This window comes from Nanorana parkeri, unplaced genomic scaffold (genome assembly GCF_000935625.1).
Source record: "Nanorana parkeri isolate BGI_ZX_2015 unplaced genomic scaffold, ASM93562v1 scaffold182, whole genome shotgun sequence".
In the NCBI taxonomy this organism is placed as follows: domain Eukaryota; kingdom Metazoa; phylum Chordata; class Amphibia; order Anura; family Dicroglossidae; genus Nanorana; species Nanorana parkeri.
In genome coordinates this window covers 1,696,300-1,713,609 of record NW_017306450.1, presented here as the reverse complement: position 1 = coordinate 1,713,609, position 17,310 = coordinate 1,696,300, and the positions used below count along the sequence as shown (strand labels likewise).

The 17,310-nt window shown below is 37.3% G+C and overlaps 1 protein-coding gene across 3 annotated transcripts in view; it reads left to right on the top strand.

Annotated features, from left to right (window-relative positions):
- Positions 1-16,451, top strand: part of FGF13 (fibroblast growth factor 13) — a 126,216-nt gene extending 109,765 nt beyond the window's left edge. For all 3 annotated transcript variants that reach the window (XM_018555066.1, XM_018555065.1, XM_018555064.1), the window contains 2 exons: positions 9,884-10,082; positions 14,863-16,451. In XM_018555066.1, coding sequence (XP_018410568.1) covers positions 9,884-10,082; positions 14,863-14,999 — 336 coding nt within the window. In that variant the 3' untranslated portion in view covers positions 15,000-16,451. The remainder of the gene's footprint in view (positions 1-9,883; positions 10,083-14,862) is intronic.
- Positions 16,452-17,310: the final 859 nt, after the last annotated feature.

Sequence of the window (17,310 nt, the reverse complement as noted above, 5' to 3'; positions counted from 1 at the left end):
TAGGAAATAATGGGATTTCACTTGCAGGGCGTTTTACAGCGCGTCGATCAGCGCTGTAAAACGCCCAGGTGTGAACCCGGCCTTAATGGCTCTAAAATTATTGCTCTCACTCCGTTTGCAGCGATATGCAACATGTGCGGCACGTATATGCGTGTGTACGCACACATGTATGCGTGTGTATTAGGGGGGCGCGGATTTAAAAAAAATGTTTTAAAAAAAAAATGTTATGCTTCTTTATTTTTTTATGAATCTTTCATTTTTTTTATTACTTTTTTTTTTTTTTTTTACATACAACTTTATTGCTATTACATGGGGGGCTAAGAAGCCCCCTATGGGATAGCCAATTTACATCACAGGTCCTCTTTAGGGAGACATCAGGGGTCTCCAAGACCCCTAATGTCACCTAGGGACCTCCAGAGAAGCTGATGAAGCAGAGATCGGCTTCATCAGCTTCTCTAGCTGGAGAGTGACACTGAATGCAGGAAGTGATGTAATATACATCACTTCCTGCATTCGGGGACTGAGAGGAGATCAAAGGGAGTTCGTATACTGAACTCCCTTTGATCTCCTGTCACAGAGCCGTGCCGGTCCCGGCCGCATCGGGCACAGCGGATCTCGGGACCGGCAACGGCAGTGACAGCTTCTGATACAAGCGATCGAGCGTCTCTTGAGACGCTCGATCGCTTGACTGTAAAGCTCCCGGCCGGCCGTGTAATTACAACGGCTGGCCGGGAAGCTGCTCGTCGGGCTCCATTGTCTGCTCGTCGCAGACGAGTGGATTTTTTGAGCCCTGTATATACGGAAGGTTCACTAAGTAAACACAGCTGCCCATAGAGACCTTTTTGCATATGAGGAATGTTATATGTGTGTTTACGTGAGTACCTGCGTATACCTGCATACAACTACACATGGCCATGCATATCTATAGGCGGTTGAACGAATCACCCGTGCTTCCTGGGCAATTTTACATTGTACAGACAAAAGAATCAGTGTGCAGGAGGGAAAACAAAACCCCCCAGGTCGCAATAATGATGCTGAATAATGTGGATTAGATTTGCGTTTACTGCACAAGCATCATCACGTAAGGAAATGCAAGCGCATTTGAATCTTTAGTGGTTGCAGACCTGTGAAAAAATCACCATTGTGCTAATGTTTGCCCTCGTTAAGCCAACTTAATGTTATCCTAAAGTTATGCTAAAAATGTACTCAAACTGTTCTTTTGCTTTGCATGCAATCTAGCATTGAAAGGCGAATAAAGCTCTCCTTATGTAAAATGCATACATTCACTTTGAGCTTTACCATTTCCCTTCATTAGAAAAAAACACACTAATGTGATATAATTTTAATCAGCATACTTTATCGATTATATTTTGTGTTAAATATTTAGGGGTAAATTATGTAAATACAAAGTTTGGAAAACAAATACAAATACAAGGAAGTATTGATTGAAATAGGAATCTGTCCTAAAAAAACATGGATGATACATTAAACAAAACTTAAGTCCCTGATACTTACCTCCACTTCAGCATCCATCACATCCATCTACACCATTATTTTTCCCATAACTTGGAAAAAGACAGGCAAATTTGGTTGATTCCAATCATCCAATCATCAGAATCAAATTTGTTTGATTCCATAGAAATTTAAAAAAAAAAAAAAAAAACCACCGTGCCTCGTCTTTTACATTTTTAAATGTTTCAATAATTAAAAAGAATTTTCAGATTTGTTTGTTTAATTTATTTAAAAAAAAAGTGTGATTAAATTAAAAACATAAATCTGAGTGGCTGCTGTGGATAAATGTACGTTTCTCATCATTGTGTCTGATTAAATGAGTGTTTAATTAAACTTTAACAACCTAAAGCATGCATTTAACCACTTTTTGACGGTTGGCTCATTCGTCACACATTGATTTTAGCTGAGGCATCTTCAGCAAAGGGATACATTTCATGCTTACAAGCAATTAAAATCTCACAGCTAAGGCCATATGCCTGTCCACTGTACTGCTTAGCAGCAAGTCATTTATAAGTAATATAAAACACACAGGGGGAGGCATATCTAAGAAAAATGTGTATATTTAAAGGCCATTAAATAGTTCACTTTAATATACAAGCATTTCCGAGATGTATAATTGGGTGCTTCTGTAAAGCATAATAGTGCTGCACATAATAAATGTGTTAAACAAGTTAACCAATTTTAAAGACCTTTTTTCTGCAAGGGGCAAAACCCAACACCCGCTCTAAAGGTTAAGCAGCTTAATAATAGCTAATTATAACCAATTATCGCTTTTGCATATCTTTGCATTGGCCCGTAAGATGATTTACAGCTCAAGGGCCTGACGCCAGAGAAATCTTGTTTGTGCCCACCTACTTCACATTACAGTGAATGACAGCAAAGCCCATGCAGTTAAAAATATGGGAAACGATTTACATCATGGGAGCAGACTTTTTTTCAGCCTGTTCATTTTATGATTGAGGAGATGAAGCAGACACCAGTCCTTTTTAGTCCTGTTTTCTTTTAAAAATCCTGGTAACCAACAATCCGAGTTTAGAAAAACAACCATTTGTCTGGAGAAATAAACAAAACACAAATTCTGGCTTATTTTATCGCATGATTCTAGTAGAAACGTCAATTTATACAATCAGTGTTTACTATGCTTGGTACAACATAATACTTCTAGGCTAACGTAAGGTACACACAGTACAAATTTCGGTCGATTCCTGATGAACTGGCTGAAATTTGCACAGTGGGTGCCGTTGCTGGCATTCCTTGACCAGCTGATCAAAGGAGCAGGTTGGAAAATTTTCAGCTGTACGGAACTAGCAGCCAATTACCCAGATAGCAAGGATAACTTGCAACAAACTTGTGGCAGGGTGAAATTGTAATTTTTGTTAACTTGCTGCACATATTCCTGGCAAGTTGTAGACTTGCAGAACACTTGCAGCACAAGTTCTAGTTGACACTTTTTGAATTTGTAGCAAATTTGCTTGGCAAGTCTACAGCAAGAGTCCTGCAGGTCTTAGCAAGAGCTCTGCAAGCGCGCTGGTCTGGAGACTTGCAATGCAGACTTGCTGTAATTGTGCATCAAAATTGTGAAGCTTGGCAAGTCTGCAATAGTTTAGCAAGTCATTTTCAAACTTGCAGCTCAATTGCTTGCTATCTGGGTAGCTGCTAGCTCCGTTCAGGTATTTTGACAGTGGCCTGCACCCGCTGTAAGAATACAATTATAGCAGCGGGGAATTCGTCCATTAACGCTCATAATGGTTGATTGAGGAATCTATTCTATTTTTTTGTTGAGCTCGTTGGTTGAACCAGAAAAATAAACACTTGTATACCCAACTTATGTCACATAATGGTGATTTAGCTTAGAAGTCTCCAGAGAGCTGCATACAATGCTTACTAAGAAGGACAGAAATTGTGTACCACCTTGAATAAAATAGTTGAAAATGGAATAAAAATAAATAATATTAAAATAAAAATTAATTGAATGTACCCAATTATTGCATAGAAATTACAAATATTATATTAGTGATATACACAGGTATATATGTTGATATATTTTCACCTGTCAAAAGATTTGAAAAAGAACATGCAGTATATGCTCCTATAAGCCAACAGTGTACATGGACCCCATGGGGAACCTCTGACAGCTAAAGGAAATAGTTATGCTGTCTTTATTAAATTTTTACTATTATAGTATTTTAACAAAAAATAAACTACATGAAAATTGGACCTGCTGAAGTACTTCTATCTATTTATTTTCACAATGGATTGTTTGGGGAAAAAAATAATATATTTTTTTTTTAGGTCATGGGGTCCTCAAGGAATCCACTCTTCTACAGTATGCCATATGGATGTATAGTGTAAACAGTTCAAAGCTTATAATATGACCTGCCCATATCCTGCCTGCCTAATTGTATCCTATTACCTCACTGCAAGACTGCTTTAATTTGTAATCTAAAAGTTTGATTAAAACTATAAAAAAAATTTAGCCAAATAAATTAGAGAAATGAAAATTATATTTCTGAATCAGTTGATGACTTTTCACTGAAGGCATAGATGAAATAAACAGAGTTATATATCAAGTGAGTATATATTTGCCAGCAAATGTTAGTCTTCAGTAGAATCTGGTCAGTTATAAACTCACTTATATCATGTGCTGTTCCCTGATTAAAGAATGAAAAAATATTTATTTTGCGTTGCACACAAATTGGCTAATATACTTTAATTATGATTATTATGAGAGCAGCTTTGCTTTGCTTGGAGAGTGTTTATTTGGATGACAGAAATGTCAATTACTTTTGCTCCCAAGTATATCAAATGCTCATCTGAGTGAATCCACACTTGACAGTCCATCCTCTTGCTTGCTTGAGCGCGGCTGAACTGTGAAGCCGGAACATTCCCCAGTTTGATAGCCGGTGTATTATACTGTGCTATATTTGGAATTTTTATTTCCTTTTTTTCTCTTTTAACTGGTTGCGGTATGTGGAGAATGGTTGGCTTGTGACAATGTAAGTTCCAAGATTCACATGACAAAATATTGATAAAGAATATAAATGTTGGGATGCTTTTGAAGTTCCACTCTCAGGTTTAAGAGATGTATTTATTTACATCAATAAACAAATAAATAGATAAAATGTACTTTTTCTACCTCACTGGCCTTTTCTGTGCCATCTGCTGGATTTTCTCTAGGTAATTACATTGGTAGGCAGCAGTTTACTGATCACTTGACCTGAATTGTCCTGACCTCACCAACAAGCTGTTGAAACTTGTGATGTTGTGATGATTTTATGAATACAATTCACCCATTTTGTCCTTTTCAGCTTTAACAATTAAAACCACAATATATATATATTTTCAGATGATCTTACGTTTCTTTTTTATATGGCAAAATCATACAACAAAGCAAATTAAAGAGAACATTGCGCTTTTATCTGGGATTTGTTCACACTGAATGCGGTGACTGGCATTTTTCAGTAACTGAACAACACCAGCCACCACTATATAGAAAATAATTGTGCCCCAGTCACACCACATTGCTGAAAGAATTTGTAAAACAAATCACTTCTTATAGTGCCCTATTGCTGGCTGCAATCAGTGAGACACAGATGGCAAAAACAAAAGACAAAAGTGTGCATCAGACCAAATAAAAATATGATATGGATGACATTTGCATTCACTGAATTAGCATCAAATGTTCACGTAAACGAATGCAAGTTCATTAGAATCTTTAGCGATTGCAGACCTGTAAACATTTGCTGCTGTGCTATTTTGTGCCCTCGTCAATCCAACTTAATGTTATCTTAAAATTATTCTAACAATTTATGAAAATGTTTTTTTCCCCATCGCAATGTAACATCAAAAGGCAAATACAGCTCCCCTATAGCAAAACGCAAGCGTTCACTTTGAGCTTTACCATTCCTCTACATTACATAAAAGTCACACTAATGTAATATAATTTTCATGAGCAGACCTTGTTGATTTGGGGGAAATTTATGAAGGTACGGAAATTACATAATGTTGCGTTGGGAAAAATTACAGAAAAGTGTTTTTTCCCCTAATTTTTTACTATTCACAGTAAAAACTAAGGAAATAAAAACAGTTATTCAGATCTGCTACCAATTTAAAGACCTATCTGTCCCTCCTAGGGCTCTTACATCTGATTTGATGTTCTGCCCAATCTGTTTTAATTCAGATCTCTGTACATTATTTTTATTATATGTTTTTCACCATTGTAACATTAATGCTTCAGAATCAGAATCCAATGATTACAGAAAAAATATTTCCAAGTGCTCTCATACAGTTTATTTATGTCTAGAGTGGATTTCTGAATCATTTTTTGTTAGAAGGGGTACTCCCTTCATTACACTCCTGTTGTGCTTCACATGAGCACAAAGACATTTGCCATAGTGCCTTCTTGCAGACCTTTCATAGAACGACACAGTGAGAAGGATTTCCTGCTAATGGTAATGAAAGGCTCTCAGTGGTGACTCGTGTAATGCCTGATTTAGGGTTTGCGAGGAATGATTAGCGCATTGCTGTGGTGATTTCAACAGCACGAGCCTCAAAGCTTCTGGCAGTCATGAAACACATGAAAATAAATATTCAAAAGGCTTCAGTGTGTTTTCCCTGTTTCAACCCACGCAGTTTTGACTGCTAGTTCCTCTTGAGATATCTTAATTTTGCCCGGTAGCCTTTTAACTGCCTGTTACAGTTGCCTATTTGTAGAGAGAGGAATTTTCTTGCTTCTCCCCCAGTCACGTATCCCAGAGAAGATGTGATTCCCACATTTTATGTTAGTAGTAGAGCAGCTGCAGGCAGGGTACTCCCTCCGATATCCCTTGGTGATGTCTGTATATCTAAGCCTGCATGTTCAGCAGCATAATTAACAGTGAAAGTGCTTGGGCCCCTCTGTAGAGTTTTCATTCTAATCTATTTATTCCTTTTACTCCATATAACATAAAGGGGATTCTCGGTTCAAAGTGTTTTCTCCTTTACCAGTGCCCTAATGCAGTCACCTCTTGAAGCGCTTGATAAATAAAGTGTATTTTTGCTGAAAAATCTTATTTAGCTTCCACCTTGTATGTAATGTTACGGAGGGGGCTGAGAAGTAACGTTTGCAATAATTAATCCTGGCTGGCAGATCTCCATTATCAGCTGTTAAACTGATAATCTGCACATTGCCATCTATTCTATGAAATAAAAGCAGCCTACATTGTCATATGTTTAAACCTGCTCCAAAGAAACCACTAGAACACTGAGAAATATTTTTAAATTATTTGTAGGTATACTCTGTGAGTGGGGACACATATTAAACATATAGTGGGGTTTTCTCAAATTTGACTGCAAAAGTGAAAATACACTTTATGAGCCTATTTACGCATTCTTTTTTAGAAAAAACTGTACATTTTTTCACAACTTGTAGTGGCCTTTAATTAATGGGATGGGTGGGTGGGGGGTCTGTAGGTGTTTTACACTTAACTATAGGCAGATATCAAAGTAAAATGTGGCTCTTAAATTGATGATGCATGACTAGATGTATTTTTTAAATGCAAGTAGAGTAAGAAACAGAATGTAACCTGGTATCAGCCTCTTTCAGTCTATGTACAGCAGGGCTGGAGTATGCGCGGAAGCAGTACATAATGCATGGTGATTGGAGGAGGATGCAAGTGAAAAAGAGAAGAGCTCATTTCTGTCCTTCTCCTTTCATGGGCTGGTGTGGGTCTAGGATGACCTGGGCTCAGAGGAAATGAGATGAATAATACTGGCCATCAGAGTGAGCACATCTAGTGGCACAAAAAAGTACTGCGGAGGACATAAATGTGGGTTGTACGTGAATATTGTAGCAACAACTGTTTTTTTTTTCTTTTACTGGGCTATACATTTTTATTTTGTTGTTTGTGACTGGAGTTCTTTAACATACTTCTGAATAATACTAGTGTTTTAAAACTAATATGACAATTTGAAAGCTGGATGAAAGGTTTAGTGCAGGGTTACTGATTTAAAACACAGTGTAAGCGGTGTGGGTGCACATTTTGAGCAGTGTAGTTACATAGTAACATAGTTGTTAAAGTTGAATAAAGACACAGGTCCATCGAGTTGTTCAACCTTTGGGTTTTGTGTGTGTGTGTTTGTGTGTGTCTCTGTGTGGTTGTTACTAAGATTACCTGTAGAAAGGAATCTAGACAGTTCTTGAATGACTACATACTCTCAGCTGATACCACTGTCTGTGGGAAGGCGTTCCACAATTTTATAGCTCTCAAAAAAAAGAATCCCCTTCGCTGTTCAGATTAAACCTTTTCTCTTCCAGTTTCATATGGTGGGCACATTGGGAGCGGTGTGGGTGCACAGTGTGAGGAGTGTGGGTGCACAGTGTGGGTACACAGTGTGAGTGGTGTGGATGCACAGTGTGAGCAGTGTGAGTGCACAGTATGGATAAACAGCATATCACTTCTCTCCCTCTGGCCAGCACCATACCTGTTTCCCCTACTCTAGCAGTGCTCTAGGACCTAGCTCCCCCCACTGTCCCACCCCCCTCACTGAGTAGCCCTGGAGTGGGGGAAGGATTTGCATATTAATGAGTCATGGTGATATTTGTATATGACTAAACTACCAAGGTGCATTGTCAGTGGTTCATTAATAGTCAAATCCTGAATGAAGCAAGCATTCAGGCAGTCCCTGTTGTCCAGGCCCCCCCCGTTGACCTAGTGCAGGTCGATGATCGCAGTCCAGACAGAACTGCCACTCGGTCTGTGTCTGAACCACAGTCCGCCATTTAGGGACACCTGGTTTGGTGCTATATATACACATTCTGAATTGAAATAGTACATTTTTTAAGGGTCTGTACATCAGATCTAAAAACATGGCATTTGAGACAGAAAGAGGGGGACAGACTGATTTGGTTCCAGAAGAGGAACTGTCCCACCAAATGAGGAACAGAAGAGAGCTATGGCACAGTCATTTAGATAATTTTAATGGCTTATGAAATATACCATCTAAGGACACCATGAGGCTGACAAAATGAGCTGTGAATTCCTGCTTTATAGATAAGCAGTAAAAGTGTGCGAGCAAAAGCTAGATATGTGCTGCCATTTTCCAGAAATAGATCTTCTATGGTTGTTTTGTAGATAACATCAGAAAGATACAAAAACAAAAAGAAAAGGGGCTTTTAAGGTATCAAAACACCACTCATGGTCACTTCACATAGATATATAAAAGTTACATCTTTAATCATAAGATAAAATTGTGTGTTAAAAAAACTCAATATAAAACAGTCCTTCCTCATATGGCTAACATCCTAAATGACTACCCTTTAATTCGATACCGTAGCAGTACCGTAGCGATACCATAGCAGCATGGCCACTGGGTACTGGATCTCTGCCACTGGGTACTGGAGCCACTGGGTACTGGATCTGTGCATGTTGAGGCTCCTCCTGTGGACCGATCGTCCTAGAGATTAGTCAGCTGCTGAAATTTCATGTTGTGTTGTGGTTTTACTGCTACTTGTCCTCCCTTCATAACTCTGGCCATATGAGCAGGCAAGATTAATAAATACTCTGCAACCTTACCTCTTGAGGAAGCCTCTACTTATGGGTGCGAAACACGTTGAGGATTAATGACACCCCATGATATCTTGGCTTCATGATAACTTCTTAATACGTGGACTGTATTAACATCTTCTAGATAGCCACTCAACACTGTCGGTATCAAATTAAGTCATTTAGGATGTTAGCCATATGAGGAAGGACTGCTTTATATTGTCTTTTTAACACATGATTTTATTTTATGTATCAATAAAGATGTATCTTTATATATCTATGTGAAGTGACCATGAGTGGTGTTTTTGATACCTAAAAAAACTCCTTTTATTTTAGTTTTTGATCTTTCTGGTAATATGCGGGGTGTGGTATACTTTAAGCCTTAGAGGTAGTCCCTGAGGTATTACTATCATTGTAGATAACATCAACAGATTTTTCCACAATTCTTTAGGTCAGAAGACATATTTCAAGTTTATCATGCAAAATTAAACAATTGTCTTTCTTGTTAAGTCTGAATTCTTCCTATAAAAGCTTATTCTTAAAAAGCTATGAACATATGCTCTCATTTTGTGGGCCCCTTACCTGTACTAGTACTTGAGGCCAAACACTTGGAACAATGATGAAAGTAGGACAAGGACTCCAACCCTGCTGTTTATATTGGCTGTTTTAGATGAATAATGTATTGTGATTCTGATTTAATATTCCGTACTGATTATTCTTTATGCTTAATAATATACTTGATCTTTTAATATTCCTTTAACGTTCATTTTAGACCTAATCATTTAAATCCTGTATGTATTGAACTTTCCAGACTGCAGTGGTCAAGTTGTCTATTTTTTTTTTCACAGGAACATTTTACGCCTGAATGCAAATTCAAAGAGTCAGTGTTTGAAAACTATTATGTGACGTACTCCTCAATGATCTACAGACAACAACATTCGGGGAGAAGCTGGTTTTTGGGTCTCAACAAAGAAGGTGAAATTATGAAAGGCAACCATGTAAAGAAAAACAAACCTGCAGCTCACTTCCTGCCAAAACCATTGAAAGGTAAACTAATAGTCATATTTACATCATGCATGTAATACGATAATGTGGAATTTAAGGGTTGCTGTATTTTATTATCATAAATTACTGTGAACGGGATATGCATATATAAAATATCTATATTTTAGAAAACAAATTAAATGGTCTGCAGAAATAAAAAAGAAAAGATGGACAAAGATTTTTAAGCATGGTTTACATTAGTTATGGAAAAGCTCAAAGGTGAGAAAAAGAGATAGATATGTCAGATTCAGTGCAAATGCTCACTTGACATTTGTAGTTCTCGTAGGTGTGTCAAATGTAGCTGCCATGTTGATTGATAGTCTGGCTTAAAGCGGATTCATACTAAAATTTTCAGATAAATGTTGAATATGTTCACAGTCTTTCTTGCATTAATGGAGTGTAAAAGGCTAAAATACTTATTTTTGCTTTATAAAAATGCTGCTCCTCCAGTACTACTAACATAATAAAAGTCTAGGAATTTAGTCACGTAATTTCTTTTGAAGATGAGGATCAGAGTTCTGGTTGGCTGAGTCTCCCTTTTCACAAACAGTAGATAACCAAATGTTTAAGCTTTTGGCCACATGACAAGCACTGTTGGGGGCCCAAAAAAGCATTTTCTTCAGGTTTTCTTTACTTAAGACTTTTAAGATAGCTTTAAAATAGCATTTGAGTATAGATCTTCTTTTAAAGGGCTTAAAGGCCTGAAATTTAGTTTAAAGTGAACCTGTTATCAGGCTATCCACAGTAAAGTATTGTGTAGGAGTAAAATCACTTTAAAACCAGCCCTCATTTACCTCAGTCTCTATAAGCATTGTTCAGAAATGGAATTATCACTCCATATTTAACATTTACTACATATACATTAAAATCTTAGTTTTTTTTCTACTGGGATCATCAGATATTGGCAAGATACCAACCTTCCCATGTAAGTAGTTGGAAACAGACTGAAAACCCAAGTTCAGAGTGTTTTGGGCGATCTTTGAGAATGAAAAATAAAAACAGCTTGAGGGGTCAGGGATGGCTTGTTTTAAAATTATTTTACTGCATGTTAAGAATGCAGTATATAAATAGTTTATTGTGTATAGTCAGAGCACACATGCACATTAAAACCTCAGCTATTAAAAAAAAATAAAGGCCTTGTCGTTGGTTATTATGCTGGATCTCAAATGAGAGAAATGGAAATAAAACTTTTGTTTAAATTTTTCGGACTGGTAAAAATAAGATATTGAATAGCCTACAGATGGAGCTCTAGATTATTTTTTACATATTTACCAGGCTAATTTTTGCTTCTTTGCTGAAAAAGCCCGTGTGTACAGAGCTCAGTAGTTGAAACTCAGATTATATAGAGCTAAATGAATCAGCAGTGTGACTCATTTCTCATCTTATTATAGGTTCATCCAGTCCTCCAGGGGACAAAGTGCATGTAGCACTTTGTCTCATTTTTAGTGGTGCTGTGGATAGTATTCTAGCATGGTTGGCACTGCCCCTCTTCCCCCACCGATCTCTGACCACACTGCTCAGTAGGAGACAAATATTTAATGAATTTTGAATGATATTGCTTGTCTCGCAGGCGCAAGCCCAGGATGAGCACTGTCACTACTCATGCAAAGAGCGGCCCATAGTAATCAGAATAGTATATTCTTTAGAGCACTGGCTACTTGCCATGCCATTGTCCCAGTTTTGCCAGGAAGAGAATGAGAGTGGAAAGTAGGAGGAGAAGGATTTTGGCAGTGGGAGGTGGAGGAAGTAAACTGACTGGAGGATGGGAGATTATTTTAGGTGGTGGGAGAGAATGACAGCAGGAGGTGGTAGCAAGAGAAAAGAGACACTGGGGTGGCTAGAGGGAGAAAGGTAGAGGTAGCTACTGGACTCTACTTGATCTCCCCCCAAAGGAGCATCCACAAATCAGGCTTCATACAGGGGCAGAGCTCACAGCCAAAAACACAACACATTGCTCTTGATTCACAAAGCTAACACACCAGGATAAGGGGAAAAAGTGACAGTTATTTTCGGCTGAGCCCATTGAGATTTGAAGATTACAGTCACATGATTAAAAATAAATATTCTTATCCTTGTGTTGATGCTTTGTGAATTGAGCCTATAAAGATTTTCTTCCAGATGGTTTTGCGTTTCATTTTTGAAGTGCAGTTTATTTTTTTTTACGAGAATCACTGAAACAGCAGGCAAGCTTTTATCCCTGCTGAGACCTCTTCCTTAAGAAAGTATATTTATGTTTTTCTGTCATTAGGACATTACAGTGTTATTGTAAGAGCTTATTGTAACGAAGCACATCTCCAACAAGTAAGATATGCCATTTTCTGTTTTCAACAGCTGTTAATTTTTTCCTAATTCTCAGTAAATGTACTTTATTTACTCCACTGCAAAAGTATTCTGGTGCTATTGTGTAGGTTTTTTTCTTAATTAATTTCGATTTAACATTGAGGTGGATTATTTACCAGTGAGAACATCAATTCTGGCAATTCTTCCAGAGCCTCCTGTTTTCCTAATGATGCTCATTCATCTCCCAGCAGGTGTTAAAACTTGTTTCACTTTCTACATGCTGTCTCAGTACATTGCTACCTTTCATGAACAGACATTCTCTACTATACAAGTGGGCAGAATGCCTTATAAATATGCCAAGTTTAACATTACTATTATTAGTAAATAGTATTAGTAGTTACTATTATTAAAGTAATATTCCATGGTGGAACATTAGTGGGTGGTATTGAGATATATGTGAACCCAATCATTTAAATCTCACATAAGGTTTACAATCTTAATCTAATTTTAAAAGTAAATTTCAATATTTTTAAATATTGCAGGCTTATCTTGTTATAGAGTGACAACGCTCTGTGTCTTCCAATTCTGCCTCTGCATTGTCCCCCTTGTTGCACTGGCTCCTGATGAAGACTAAAAGTGGCCTTTTAAACACACATTACTTGGGCATGGACCACTGTTGACATCATCAGGAAGCCTGTCCTGACACATTTCTGTAGTCATAGCTGGAATGTATCCATGCAAACAGGAAGTGGCCGAAAAGAGGCCATAGAAGATCAACAGCACTGAGATGCAACACATAATGTAAAAATAGTGAAATCCAGTATTTTATTATAAAAGGGCAGTTTTTATGATACACGGTGCTTTACTAAATGCCAGTTATTTAGGGTTTGTATCTACTTCAATACGTGAAAAGTTAATGGTGACCTTTTAAATCAGGCACTTACGTTAGATCTTTAAATTATATGTAAACACTGCAGAAATATCAAACTGCAGAATATTTATATAATTAATAGTTGAGATGTCCTTTATGCACAGCTTTTTCTTGTTATCCCTGCTGATTGTGAATTATTTAGCCTTTTTGGGAAAACTCCAATTTTATTTGCACTTAATCTTCAATAGCAATCACAGCTATGTTGTGAAGTTTTTTTCTTCTCCATCAGGTTACCTAAAGCACCTAACTGGTTGGTGGATAGTGGACGTAGAACTGCTACTTGCGGCTATCTACATACAGAGACTTTTTTATTATATAAACCTTTTACAAACCTGGAAACTCAGACTGGTGGTATGATGCCTTACTGATCTACCAGCTGGGCAATGGAGGGACATGGCTAAGCTCAGCATTTACAGAAATTTAAGATTTGCATAAAATGTAAACAAAACATTCCACAATCAGTGATGGTTTGCAATTACTTTCTGTTTTAATTAAAATGTCCAGACAAATATAAAAAAACTAGGACATAAACTAGAAAGCAATTCAGCTTTAAGGTCTAAAGTATTTTCTAATTTCTTCCCTATTATAATACCTATTGATCATGCTAGCTTTAATGTGTCCAGATCACTTGGGTCTCTGATCACAGATCACAGATCCCCTCCTGATCAGAACGAATGTCACTACTGTGATATCCGTGTCCGTGAAGTTTTTTCCCCCATCTTAAAAACTGACATTACCAGACCCATGTTAGTCTATGGGCAGCCAGATCTAAATAGACAGGCATCTGGTTACATCTGTTTACCTCCAATCCAGCACAATCAGGTCTGGCAAAATGGATTTCTGATGTATTTGTTTTTCCAGACCTGACTGGAGGCTCAGGTAACTGGATGTGAACGGATGCCTATCCCTTTATATATGGCTGCCCATAGACTAACATTGGGCTTTCGATCAGGTCCATCTGAAAAACTGACAGCCTGACCTGATCAAAAAGCCAATGTGAAAGGGGCCTTACTATTGTAGGATGACAAACCTTTTGATTGGTTTCTGTTGTAGGGTGACAAAGCTGTATGTAGCCTTTTGATTTTCCAACAGTGTTGTCATCCTTTGCTTAGATCTGCTGCCACAGGACTATGAGCCTGCGTTGGCAGTATGATGAACACAGCCTTTTCCCTCAATATCACAGCTTTGTCACTCCGGAGGTTGCTCTTTCCCACAAATGTATGGCATGCCGAGTCCTGCCCCTCTCTGGTGAATGACAGATTTTACAACCCCTGTTGGTATGAAGTGACAAGGGTTGCCCATCTCACTATGCCAACAGTAGAATGGGGGACACAAGGGCTGTTGAGAGTTGGGATGCTAGAGTGGGGGATGACATGAGCAAAAGCACTGATGTAATTCTCCACCTACAGTCCTTGCACACGAGAATAGTAAATCAAGAGCTGTGGTCACATGACCGCTACTAAATTTATTTAAAAAAAGATTTGCATTTGTAAATGAACTGCTGTTGATGATACCAGGTTTTTATATGCTTTACATTGGCTTTAGTAAATAAATGTTTCTACTTTTTTTCAGTGGCTATGTACAAAGAACCTTCTCTTCACGATCTCACAGAGTTTTCCAGATCTGGAAGTGGGACGCCAACGAAAAGTAGAAGTGTCTCAGGAGTATTAAACGGTGGTAAATCTATGAGCCAACACGGGTCAACGTAGCCAGCTGCAGGCAAGACAAAGGCTACGGAGCACACAGTAATGGAACCTTACCTCTGGATGCTGTTGAATTCTAACTAGCAGTCTTTCATCCAAATATTCGATTTTTCAGGACAAGCACCGAACTTGCATAGGTCACTCACGTCAGCCATTAGATCACTGGGTTTTTTGAGTGGATTCCATAATCTTAGAATGTGCTTTTTGCAAATCAGAAGGCACCGGGATAGCCAGCAAAACATACAGTGGAATAAACCAAGGAGAGGACATAACATGCTCTCTGTTTATATCACCTATGCTTTGTGAGAAAAAAAAACAACAAAACATTTCACTGAACCTTAAAGCTGATAAGAGTTTTGCTTTCCAACCAAGAATAAAAGACCACTTTTGCTCTATAAAGAAAAATTTTACTGCTTATATGTTTTATAGGGGGCAAGCATATACTAAAAGATGTAAAACCTGTTGTTTTATTGGCTTACAGTTTTATATATAAGCTTGATTACATGTATTATTCATTTGGAAAAGTGCAACACTTTGATTTTCAACACATACAGCTTTCTGAACCGGTTCCTCAAAGCTGGCTTTCGTTGCGAGAATCAGGTCAGTTCTGAGGTCGCCCCTCAGGCTCAAGTAAACAGTGTTCCTGTGACTTCTAACATACTCACTTTTTATATATCTTTGTAGTATCCTGATTATAGTGTTAGCCCATTAATGTAGACACAAAAAAAGCAGTTGACCCTCCCATTACGGATGCCATAATCCATCTATGTCATTTTCTCTTAATTCCATTTTTTGTGTATGATGTTCTCTAAATGTTGTGGCTTCTTTTCTAAGAATAAAATAAACTGTGGAATTAAGGTGAAAGTTTTTATAAGAAATGTCTTATTTGTAAAGTCCTTTTTTTCAATGTATGGCATATGTAAGCGTTGTAGACATTTTGGACAAACTGTGTCTACATAACAGGTACCTGTGCCTGCTATTTATTCAAAAATTATTAAGTTTTCCAAATAGGTAATTCTATCTGTTGCATGGACAGAAAGAAAACTGGATTCAAGGTGCATGACATGTTTGGTTTCGTGCATTAGATGATAATTTTTATTTTCTCTCTCTCTCCTAAAATGTTAGATGTTAGATGATTCATATCTTCTACATGTTGTTAGTTTGTTGTATACACATAAATGCACTGAAAACATTTTTTTCAACTTGTATCATTTTTAAGATCAGAGTCATTTAACACATTTTTTTGTTTTTTCGTCTTTGTGTTTTTTCTTTTTATTCTTTTCACCCGATGTTACTCTAATATAAAGAATTTAAAGCAGGCTATGCATTATTACTGTTTACATGTTTAGTCATAATATTTTCTTTAAATTTTGAATTTATCATATATTTTATTTTTAATAGGACCCTGTTTACTTTGAAGCAGATTGTGCACTTGTAAAATAAATATGTTTCCTTCAACTAGATGTCTTTGTCTTTTTTTTCTTTTGTTCAAATGTAGGAGTTGTAAAATGTTCAGCAATCTAGATAAAAAACATTTTCTTATTTGTATTTAAATTAATTTGAAAGTACTTGCTGTGGCATAAAAAGTAACGTGTATGGATAACTGTATCCCTGGCCCAAAACATTTAATGGCATTTGACACAATTCCAGTAATCTGACTGTAATTAAAAGACTTAGATGGCAAAGCAATATACTGTAGCTGTGTGTATCAGTTTTACTTGTCAAATGAATGTTGTTCAGTATCCCTGCTCTTGACAATTATTGTATAAAAGAACAAAGGTTGATAAATACTTTAAAAAAATGTCTTCATGGTTTGTGAATTAGAGGAATTAGAAGATATTGGTAGTACTGAATAACTGGGAAAAAGTGACTGCTTCAAAAATAAAAGTGACACCAAACTCAGGAGTTAAATTTTAAAATGGATTCACGTCCCTTAACTATTAACAAAAATGTATCTTATTTGTGTATCACTTGGCTGTAGATCCTCAAATCAACTCTGAAATTGTGCTGACACTGTCCTTTCTTCTGGAAGGTGGCTACTTTTGTTCCCCATGGTCCCTGTATGTGTAGTAATGTAGCCAACGCTCCAAGCTCGCTCCCATGATGGACTACAATTTCACATTAGGTTTACTAATTTGTATTGAGATGGTAGTCCATCACGGGATGGACTTGAAGCTCTACAACACAGCTGATTGGCTCTTTGTGCTGTTTCTCCCTCTCTGTCTGCTGTACAGGGGACTGCAAGAAGCTGATAACAAATCAAATTCAGGTACTTACACTGCATTTAGTGATGTGTTTATAAATAGGAAGTTGCATT